This window comes from Protopterus annectens, chromosome 2.part1 (genome assembly GCF_019279795.1).
Source record: "Protopterus annectens isolate FY-2018-M chromosome 2.part1, PAN1.0, whole genome shotgun sequence".
Taxonomy (NCBI): Eukaryota; Metazoa; Chordata; order Ceratodontiformes; family Protopteridae; genus Protopterus; species Protopterus annectens.
This window is the reverse complement of record NC_056729.1, coordinates 783,429,383-783,441,529: the sequence shown is the minus strand read 5'-3', so window position 1 is coordinate 783,441,529 and position 12,147 is coordinate 783,429,383. Positions and strand designations below refer to the sequence as shown.

Genomic DNA, 12,147 nt, shown 5'->3' with positions numbered 1-12,147 from the left:
AGAAGTGAGACCCTTTCGACTGGAAGATGTAGAGTGGTGGTTGAGGTATCTAACTCTGCTCCTATAAAGACGGTATGCTGCGATGGTGACAAGGCAGACTTTTCGAAGTTGACTGTAATACCTAAGTGGTGGCAGAGTGTCAGAGTAGATTGTGTTGCCTGAATCAATTGATGCCTGGTGGTAGCGGTGAGGAGCCAGTCGTCTAGATATGGAAACACCTGGAATCCTAGATGCCTCAGGTGAGCCGTGACCACTGCCATGCATTTGGTGAACACTCTGGGGGCTGTAGTGAGACCAAAGGGCAGGGCTCGAAACTGGTAGTGATTGGCTCCCAGCCGGAAACGCAGGTGATGTCTGGAGCGTCTGTCTATCTTTATGTGGTAGTACATGTCCTTGAGATCGATGGAACACATCCATTTGCCTTTCCCTAGAAAGGGAAGAATAGCCTGAAGCATGACCATTCGGAACTTCTCTTTTTTTACAAATTGGTTGAGTCTGCTGAGGTCCAAGATAGGTGTCCAGTCCCTGTTTTCTTTGAAACCAAAAAGAATCTTGAGTGAGTTCCGAATCCAACCTGGTCTGCTGGGACTGGCTGGATGACTCTTTTTTTTTTTTTTTTTTTTTTTTTTTTTTTTTTTTTAGGAACTTGAGGACCTCTATGGTTGCTTGTTCCCTGAGACTGGGTGGAACATCCGGGATTCTGTTTACAGGAGTGGGATGGGAAGAGAACGGTATGAAATACCCTCTGGAAATGATGCTTTGTACCCAGGTATCGGATGTTATGCTTAGCCAGGCTTCTGGGTACAAAGATAAGCGACCCCCGACTGCCTCCAGAGCCGGACAGCCGAGTCTCCTTTCAGGAGCGCTGGCAGGGCTGACCCAAGAACTGGCCTCTGTCATCCTGCTGTTGTGGACCCCGTCTTTCATTATAACCCCCTCCTCTGCCTCTAAAGGGGGTTTCTCCATGTGTGTCCTGAAAGGCTCCCTGTGCTTTTCGGAACCACATTTTTCCACCCTTAGGACCCTTGGGATAAGGCCGAGTAGAGGTATAAATATGGACTCCGATGGCAGACGGAGTCTTGCCTTCATGCTCACACCTGGTTAGAGTTTCCTTTACCTTGGGCCCAAACAGGGATGAGCCATCAAATGGGGGGTTGATAAAGGAAGACTTGAAAGGCTCCGCAAAGGAACAGAGATGCATCCAGGCTTGTCTATGCAGAGCAATGTCTGAACTAGCGGCTCTACTCGAACCATCAGCTGCATAAGATATGAGGTGCATGGACGAGTTCACAATTGAGTTTAGGGTAGCGAGCTGTGTGTTAACTTTGTCGGCTACCCCTGCAGCTACCGTACCCTGGAGAGTATCTCCTAGCTCTTTCAGGAGATCTCTTTGTAGTCTTGTAAAATGGGTTAAATAGTTCAATGATCAAAGGGAAAAGGTTGCTGAACTAAACATGCGTTTCCCATATCTGTCCATGATCCTAGAATCTCTGTTAGGAGGATGGATAGATGAGGACGTCTCAGACGTTTTCTTTTTGGTGGCTGCAGCCACTACCATGGCATCAACAGGCACTCCCTTAGTCAAAAAGGCTTTGTCCACTGGGGCAGAGATTAACTTATTTGGCTTCCGAGGGACAGGTTTCATGGCCTCCGGAGACTCCCCACGCCTTATGAGAGATCAGCTCCATCTATCTTTCTAAGTTTATAAGAGCAATATTTAAAAATTGTCCTTATTTTTGGACCTGTGTCCCACTTCTATGGCCTTATCCAGATTTCTTACTCTGAGGTTGAGAGGTGCGAGTGTCAGAGCCATCACCATCAGCCAGAGACATTTCAAATTGTGACATATTTGTTGCACCCCACTCCCCACTGTAGTGGCTCTGGATGTGTCCAAGCAAGGCAAGGAGCAGTTATGCAGTTAAGTGCGCAGAGTATTCCCCCATCCAAGGTAGACCACATGTATGACCGTGGCTTTTCATCTGTCCTTGATTTTGCAGAATGTTCTGGTTTTCTGTCATATTTTTATACTGTTGATTTATGCTTCTTCTTATTCAGAAAATGCATGCTGTCGCAGTGCCCTGTTGCTGTGTGATTAAGTAGCAATGCTTTAATGACCATCAGGTAAGCTTGTCGGAGATTGTAAGATGCAAGTAAGCTTTAATAAGCATACTGTTAAAGAATTACCAACATTGAAAGCCTTTTCGTTATTGCCATGCAGAGATTATTTACATAACTAGATAACGTACAAGCCTTGGGTATCGAAATGCATATGACAGTATTTGTAATAAAGGACAGGATTATAGTATTTTCAGAAGCTTATTATTTTTGTTGGAGACTTGCAGTCATCTTTGCAGGCTTTACCCGTAAACTAAACAGAATGCCAGTCTATCATGTGTGGTCCATAACTTGTGCAATAATCTTTTAAGCAATTTATCTTGAGCTTGTTTCTTGTTTGCTGTTCATTTTTTAATTTGATCATGTCTTCTCCATAAAACAAGTAGATATTTGTTGTTGTCAGGCAGCAGGTCTTTTTTGGATAAGAAACATTTTTACAAGTGGGGGTATCACAGAGATTGCTAATTTTCAGCATGTTACTTGGTAATTTTATAAAGCTGAATATAAATTATAATTAGAACTGCAGTGCAAGGAGAAGTAGCTTGAGTTGAGGGATGCTTGTTTTTTTATACTTGATTTTGACTGGTATTCCAGTAATGTATTTAAAAAGTAATTTATTTTTTCATGCCTCACAACCTTTGTGTTTCCATCTAGATATTAAGTAAGTTGTCATGTAGCCAATGCATTGAAATATTTTTTTCTTCTACACTTCATTTTGTCTTGGTTGGACTCTCGTAATGACGGTTTGGCACCCAGGGCAGAGTATTTAATTAAAGTTCCAGTTGTTGTGGTTTTGAGCATAGCTCCACCCCTTTCTCATTGGCCACACCCTTCCCATTGGCCCCACCCATTCAGCTGTTTCCTTCAGCCCCCCCTTTAATTTGAAGCCACCAGCCACCACTGCATACATTCAGTCAGCTCAATCATGTCTCTCTTCATGTAGTCCAGAGAGGTACATCTCAAGTCATTCACACCAGCATGGACTATGACACAGTCATAACAGTATCAAGCTGGCAGAATTACTAGCTCTTATTTTTAGTTTCTTTTTTCACACTGGGAGAGCTGAAATTAAGCTGTTACTCAGTGTGAAGCCATCTTGGAAGTCCCACATTGTTTTTCTGTTTAGCCTTTTTTAGTTTAACAAACTTCCATCCACCATGGCCCACATTTATTCTGCGATGTCTGTATAATGAATTCATTCAACAAGCAAAAATGAAGTTCCTTGCTAGAATAACTGGCATGAGCTTTTGTGAATTTTGAAATGGCCAGATCACCCGGTTTGACACTGTTGGGCGTAGCAGATCACAAGCCAGAATAAGCTTGATGAATGAATGATTCATGTTTACTGCTGGAAGATTTGTACTGACACAGTTAAGGTATGAATCTCCATGTTTTGTAAGTTTTGATGGTTGTAATACTTCTTTCTTGCAAAACTACACTTTGGGATAAATAATTCACCCAGTGGTATATTCTGCACGGCATTTATGCATTGTTGGTAGTGTAGATGCAGTATCGAATATCCTCAATCAGAAGATGACTTCTAATAATGCCAGTATCCATTATCAAGATTACTTTCACTTTGAAATGCATTTTTTTTCAATTTTCAAGACAGTCTGTGCAGAGAGTTGCGCATAGAGTGCTGGAAAATAGTTATGTTTTTTTTCTTGTAGCACTTTTTTTCTACAGTCTAACATTACTTTAAGCAAATAGTCAATGAGTTGTATTTATTAAATGCTTGTAAATCTAAGGGAAAAAGACAGCTTTATGTTTGTTACCCCTTATCTGTTTCCTTTAGGTCATGCGCCATGGTGTTGGACTCTCAACTGGCTCTGACAGTGAAGTTATTACACAAATGCTGGCTTTTACTCCTCCCTTGGAAGAAGATGATTCTCCAGACTGGGTAGCTAGGTACGATTTAGTATATCTCTTAAAATCAGCAGCTGTACATAAAAATTCTAGTGTATTCATGGTAGACAGTATGACAACTGAAGATAAGACTTTAGAAGATGGCCTTCCATAGATCACTGTTGCAGTATTCCATATAGATATCTCACTAAATAATCTGGATGTCTGGCCATCCAGGGAACCCAGGTCTTCTCATAAGGCCAAGAAAATGCCTAGGAAAACCTTCTGTAGAGCCATACATCCAATTTATGACCTAAGCCCGTAGATGTAAGGGTACATAAGCAGACGTACAAGTGTAAACTCTGACTATCTCACTGTTGGTCCAAACCTAGGTTTTGCACCAGTCTTTCTGTTCTATATATGGTCATTAGTACCCTTGGCCTTCACAGTTTCAGATAAGCACCCTGTTAGTGGACCTTCCTATATTTTCTCAGTTGTATTGCTGTTTGTTGCTCTGTTAAATGTAGGCTAGGAGAGGAAAATGTGATTGTGATAGGCAGATTCCCTACAAGGATCTTCTCCTCTAGTTTCTTTTCGGTTTAGGTGCAGAGCATAATTACAAAAATTCTATGGCCCATCAGTCCTTTGTTCCAAAGCCTCTCTGAACTAGACTTTGGCTGTTAATTCCTACTTGGAAACACTGCTTCAGCGAGGCGCTTCAGGTACTAAGATGGCAGAACCTTCCACCCCTGACGTCTCTTTCCTCCATTTCAGAAGAAATAATTTGAGGCCTAGGCCTGATAGCGCAACTGCCTGGTCTGACTCTGCTTGTACCCACAGAGGTCTTGAAACCTATGCTATGCCCAACACCTGCCCAGACTTCCACTGTTGAGACCTTGCCACAGGCCAGTATACCTTCTGAGGTTCACACATACAAAATGAATGAAGCTACAGATAATTGTGAGAAGGGTTGAACCACACTTAATTTCCGAAGGACCCAAAGGCATACCATAGATTTTTGTGTGAGAGGAAATGGCTGGGTCTCTGAAGTCCATCAGGGGTTGGAGCCTCCAAGTTTAGCCAAAGGAGATATTGCACAGAGAAAAAAGAAACAAAAAACTAAAAATGTTCTTTCCCTCCAGATGCCCAAAGAAAAGGGGTAGATGGATTTTTCACAGGGCCAGTTTAAGGTCATAATATCACTCAGGCCACCATCCTTTTCAGGACCTCTTACTAGTACAGTTTCTCCCGCCACTCCCCAAAGAAACAGACACTTCTGAGGATGAGGAGGATGAATCAGACTCTGAGCTCTCATTAGCCTATTCATTCTAAATCCACTTGCCAGGTCAGGTGACATCTGATGATGATTCCCTTTCTACTGACTCATGTTAAAGAAGCTTCATGTAGGGAAAATATTGTTAATATGATGAGGCAGTTTGACTGGAAATCTAAACAGTTTTCTGAAGTTTAAAAGAGATGCAGTAAACTTTTGGAATTAGGTACACCTGCTACTGCCCCCCCCCTGTACTGGAGGCTTTTCTGGATGCTCTTGCATTTACTTCTACCACGCCAGACTCCCAGCCACATGCTTCTTAAAGGCGTGACTGTTTTTTCAAAGTCCTCGAGGACTGAAAATGTCTGTACAAAAACCCTGTGGCAGACAGCTCTTTGTTTTCCATGTCATCAGGTAAGATCTCTAAACTGCTGCCTGCTGACAGTGCTCTATCTTCAGATAAAGACAGCAGGGCAGTGGACAAGCTGTGGAAAAATATTTATATGTCCTCCACTGTGGCATTTAGAGCTCTGAATTATCAGACTCAGATGACTAAATATTTAATGTCACTCCTCAGCAATTTGAATAAAACTCAGTGCTCCCCTGAGGAATCTACCATTAAACAAAAGGCCTTATCCTTAGTTGCTCAGACTTTACAAGTAGCTAGGCACAGCATTAATGCAGATATGATGCAGTGGAGGTTTCTTCCAACGCAGCTTCTACAGGTTCTGTGTTCAGGATTTACCTATGCTTATGTTCTCAACCCCTTCCAGAATATATTACAATTAAACTCACTCTCCCTTAAGCAATGATCTTTTTCTGGTCCAGATGTTGCCAGTCTTTTCATACAGTTGTAAGAACAAGGTAAAATTATGAAGGACTATAGACAGATCTTTGCTGCTACTTTACCTAGATACTAGAGGAAATACCTTACAAAACTGAATTCCTTCACTCACAAGAAACTCATGTTCATAGGTTCATAGATTAGTACTAGGCTAACTGCCCTTGAGAGCCATTTTAAGCCTAGCCAATTATCCCTTGTGAGTCTCAAACCCTGCACTTTGTGTTTGTAAGGCAAACCCCTTAACCATTAGGCCACCCTCCCAACCCTCTTCTCATAAGGCCAAGAAAATGCTTAGGAAAAGATTCTTGGATATACGCTGTTGGTCTGGGAGGCCTCTTTAACCAGACAAGTCTGCCTTACCACCTTCTGTCCAACTTTCCACCCCCCAATCCACCCCTTGCCCTGTTTAAAAGACTGGTCTCATCCCTTAAAAACGGGCTTCTCCTCACTTTAGACAAATGGGTGCTCTCAAGTTATCCAGAATGTATACATAATGACCTGGAACATAATGATCTGGAAATAAGTTTCTCCTTTCATTGGCATCCCTCCTTTACCAAAAAACAGATACATGTGGTCCACCCAATCATTCAAACACTGCTAGAGCAGAGCACAATTTAACCAGTTTTCACACAATATTTGAAAAACAAAAAATGGTTCTATTCCAGACTATTCCTTGTACCAAGAGAATGGAGATCAATTTTGGATCCCCCCACCAACACCATCCTTCTGTTTTGTTCTTTCAAGATGTTGTCCTTGCAAACTTTTCTCCCATTCATCCTTTCTCAAGCCTTGCTGTTGAGTTTGTACCTGAAGGATGCCCATCTCCACATCCCTGTTCATCCTGCCTACCGGAAATTTGAGTTTTTCTACTGGGTCATAGCACTTTCAGTTCTTTGCTTTGCCTTTTGGGCTTCTTACAACCCCAAGAGTCTTCACAAAGTTCCTTGTCCCACTGACAGCTTTCTGCAGAACTGTGGGAATAGATATTTCCCTATTTGGACGATCTGTTAATACATATTCCTTCTCAACGGGTAGTCTTGACTCATCTAAAGTTCACCAGTGCTCTACTTCAGGCCTTGGGTTCCATGATCAACCTGAAAAAAATCAGCAATGAAGCCAACCCAAGATCTAATTTTCTAGGAATGCAGACTAGACACCAGGCTTATGCAAGCATTCCTGCTATCAGACAGAGTGCAGAGCCTAACCAGTTACTTATTTTCTTTCCTCCTTCTTTATTCCTTTACCACAAGAGAGATCCTCAGAGCACTGGGATTCATGGCAGCAACCATCCCCATGGTCCCCTTTGCCAGACTCCATATAAGGAAGATCCAGTGGTACCTGAAATTCACCTGGTCCCAACATTCTAACCCCCTGGATATGCAAGTTCCTCTCCGTCCTTTCCTAAAGAAGGAAATACTGTGGTGAATGTCAAAGATGAAACTCAACTCAGGTCTTCCCTTCAAACCATAGGCACCACAACAGGAGCTGCACACAGATGCGTCAGATGATTCATGGGGAGCATGGGTGGGCAACCTGAAAGTTCAGGGGCAGTGGCCTGGAAATCTAAGATCAGAACACATCAGTCTGAAGGAGAAGAGGGCACTTATACATGCCCTGCAGATTTTCTACCATTCTTGAAAAACAGGTCCATTAAGAGTATTCACAGACAACACAGTGGTCATGTGGGTACATAAACACGCAGGTGAAAAGAGATCTTACCAACTGTGCAGACTGGATATTTTGGCATGAATTCAGGTCACAAAAGCAAACCTTTCCCACCAGCTGGTTTACATTCCTTCACAGAACAATATCCTGGCAGACTTTCTAAGCAGATCAAGAGAAGATCCCTATGACTGGATAGTATACAGTGAGATCTTCCTAGGCATAGTCCTCAAATGGGAGGTGCAAAAAAGATAAATCTTTTTGCCTCCATCCACAACCAGCAACTTTTGCACCAGGACCTTCACAAGTTTGGAAATGAAGCTCAGGTGAATGTGTTTTCTTAAATATAGTTCTGCAGTGGCAGCTCATGGTGTGTTGTCATTTTTTGTTAAAAATAAAAACCTTTCAACTAAGAATGAGGTCCCACAGGCTGCTGAGCTTGTAAAGCCTCATGGGTATTTCAGGAATACTCAAATAAGTGAATAACTTCTAAACTTTGGGATTGGCTCCTTGTTTTTCCATCTGCCAGATTTTCCTCCAATCAGCTCGGTGACCCCGCCATCATTGTCTTTCATTGGTTTTAAATAACTGGCCTGTTGAATGTAATGTATTAAAATAAGAGCACTTGTCTGTTTACCTACTTAACTGAATAAACTACTTGAAACTTCAATAAGGCGTCTTTATTCCTCCAACAGAGAGGGCATCAGAGAGAGAGAAATCTCCTAGAGCTAAAGTGATTTTATTTGGACTAATCCTTTATACTCTGTTTCAAGCTTGAAAATGGATGCAATGTCTTTCCTTGGAAAGGGAGATTCCTATATGCCTTCTCTTCACTTCCTCTACCTCCCAAGGTCTTACTAAAGATCAGTTAAATACTGCAAAATCCAGGACTGAACCCAAGAAGTCAAGAAACACCAAATTCAAACCCAATGATTTTATTTAATCCACACATGAATCAAAAATAACATTTCAACTCTTTCGTCCTTTTAAACATGCAGGACTTCATCATAACTGGTAGTTTGACTTAAAGTCCATTTCACTGAATTACAAATCATTGAAAACATTAAACATAAGAAAATACAACATAGAATAGTGTTTTTGCGGGGGGCAAAGACCCCCACACCCCACTTACTTATATGTAGTAACTCCACAGCTGCACAGCCAGTTGAGAAAAGAAAAAATACCATACACTGTGAATCATAAGCACTGATTTGCTGTGTATAGTGTTTTTTGTCAAAATTTTAATTTAAGAAATGCTTCTAAATTTTTATCTAACATCTGTTGTAAGCCCGGTTTTAGTAATAGTTATTTACATTTTTAGTTTTCACTGTTGCAAGCTGAAGAAGGGCATACAAAAGGACAGTTTATTAGTTTAATGCAATTTGTTTAGGATGACCAGTTTTTTAACATTGAGAATGACAAGCTATTACAAACGTTTTTAGTTAGAGGTGTTATGCCCCTGCACTGGCCCAGTAATCAAGCGTCTCAATCCTCACCACTAACACCAGTGGGGGACTTGCAGATTGGGAGGATGACAAGTACACACACAGTAAATTACAATTTCCCTAAAGAGCACACATAGGTCACAGTCAGTCTGGGGCTAGTTTCTCCCTGTCTCTCCAGATCTTCAATAAGACTCCCCACTGGCACAGCTATACGGTTAAGATCTCAACCGAGTCATCAAGCCAAAACCTCCAGCACCCTCTTTGTCTAGCCAGTGCATCGTGTCCCTGCCCAAGTAGCTGATACACACACACACACACACACACACACACACACACACACACACACACACACACACACTTTTGAGATTTGATTTCCTTTCAACACACAGACACTCCTGGGGAAGGCTGGAACAGGTTTACTAGCTATGCCCCCTTCTGCCCAGACTATAAGGTAGTACCAGCTGCCACAAACCAGTCTTATTAGTTACTATAAGGCCCTTCTCAAAGGGTGACCAATTCTACTGTGTAATGTTACTATTATCCAAATGGTAAGTGTGACCAAAGCCAAAGCTTTTAAGAGTGGCCTGTACAATGTCACCAAATACATATGCAAGTATCCTAAGAACTTAAATATCTCTAAACAAACCAGCCACAATTAAAAGATTTAAATATATTTAATAATAAAAGAAAAAGACAATAATAAATAACTCAATACAGCGGCAAGAGAGTTCAGAATCACAGGAAATACTTCAAAACAACATTGCAGGACAGTCTCACATAAATACAGAAAACATCTAAACTAATCTTACTAAGTTCTTATCCATCTCTAAGAGAAATCACTGTAATTTAAGTCTTACTTACAGAGCCTGACAAGTGCTGATGAGAGGTTGTTGTCAGATCCAAAGACAAATACAAAATGCACAGACTTACTCTCTGAGATAGTTCTTAAGTTACTGTCAATCATTTCTGCTGGGTTATCTCAGATTACATCATTCTTTGTCACCTCTGTCAAAATTACTTATCTCTCAGAAACTTGCCGGGAACTGGAAGTCGTAAAACAGTTACACACTTTTACCTTTGAAACCTGTAATTATTTCTGTTTCTAGACAATAGAAAGAATTTCTAGGTGCAGACATTCTGTCTCCTAGCTGCGATAAACAATCCACTTATTTTCTTAGCGCTTGCAAGTTAACTCTGTTCTTTTCCAGTAGGGCACACTGTGGTTACATTTCTTGAAGCTCAGCACATAATATACAGTTTTCTTACATTTGTAGGACAAACATACAAATCATACTGCTATTCACAAATGACATAGAATTATTTACAAATTTCCAGCTAGTTGGGCTAGCGGCCTTCACAAGAGGATATCACAAAAAGCTGGTCCTTGATATTAGTAATGAAATTAAAAAAGGGGACATTGATTTTCCACCAATTAGTGATGCACCTAGGGACATGATAGAAAATGTAGGAAATTTTGACAGGGCCCTTGTACATTTCAGGGAGTCAATTTTTAAGAATATCATTACTAAAAATTGGAACATTTTTAAGGCAAACTGCATGGTTTCAGAAATTGTGGGTGAAAACCCCCATTTTGTTTTCAAGATTGCAGGTAATAAAAATTTGTTGGGGAGAAAGCAGATGTGAACAGAGAAGGGTCCTGATCAAATGAAAGGTACACAAAATGTGGGCGTTGCAAACAATGCCCTTTTATTTGTACAGGTTATGAATTGCATTTGAAGAACACAGATGGAAGGGTAATTTTCCACAAAGTTGGCCATATGTAACACTTGTTCATGTTATTATGTGGGAAAAACTAAAAGGATGTTCTCCCACTCGATTCTCGGCGGGAGTGCCTTCTGTGTGAAGTCGGCATGTCATCCCCGTGGTCGAGTGATGTATAAAGACATGCAGGTAGGTGCATGCGTGAATGGGTGTGCCTTCTTTGAAGGTTGGGCGTCGGGCTGGCAACTTGGCACCGTAAAAATCCACTGCCAATCATGAGTGGACCAGAGTTCTGTTGTGGTGACCCCTAACTGGGAAAAGCCAAAAGGCATTACTTTATGTTTTGTAAAATAATTTCCGAACATTTTTACAAAAAAAGGAAAGTATGCCAATAGGGCACTTTGTAAACATTCGGTTGTGTGTAAAGGATGTATGAAATTTCTTTCTATTTTAGAAATAGTTGTTCCAAACTCCAGGGGCTGGTTTTTGGAAGAATAAATTGGAGTGCAAAGAATTCTTATGGCAATTTAAGGTAAATGCCAGCACACCGCTTGGGTTAAACGAACATATTTTAATAAGTCCAGTTCTACACATGCATGCTACTGAATTATAAGAAATTCATTAGAAACAGATTTAATTATATATTTTTTAATATTATTTATAAATATGGAGTAACAGATATTGTTGATGTAAAGTTTTTTAAGTCCGTTTTTTCCTTTTAAGATTTTTACATGGAATGTAAGAAATTAAGTTGATTTATCTAATTTTGCTGTAAATGGAGTATGTCATGTCACAGAATGATTTTTTTCAATTTTTTTAGTATGAGTTTTTATATACCATTTTAAGGGATTGTACAGTATTTTATTGGATGTTCTTCATCTCACATTGCTGCAGTCCTAACACTTGGGTAGTCCGCTGTCCCTCGGTCGGCCCGAATATCAGAGTATAAGGCTGACGTCGGTCAAGGCGCATTTGACTGACATCAGAACGTCAGGGTACAAATGCGCATGACCGACGTCATATCCTCAGTCTTTTTTGCCGCATGGTCCGATGCAGAAGCAGTGTTGCAAGTGCCGTTGGGCGTTCTGAAATTTTTCGAATTCGGAGTTTCAGACCGAAGTCAGAGTTGGTTAAGTACCCCGTTGGGGAATATTTTGTTTTTTTCTTAATTTTCCATAAGGATAGGGTATCTTTACGTACTAATCCTTCCTTTATGCCTAAAGTGGTTTCTAGTGTGGCTT

The 12,147-nt window shown here is 40.9% G+C and overlaps 1 protein-coding gene across 1 annotated transcript in view; it reads left to right on the top strand.

The window, feature by feature from the left end:
* The window catches only part of PPAT (phosphoribosyl pyrophosphate amidotransferase), a gene marked incomplete in the record, with an annotated part of 1,466,229 nt that overhangs the window by 729,515 nt on the left and 724,567 nt on the right, over positions 1–12,147 (top strand). Inside the window, 1 exon segment of the mRNA XM_044062494.1 lies at positions 3,911–4,023. Within this exon segment, the coding sequence (XP_043918429.1) occupies positions 3,911–4,023 (113 nt within the window).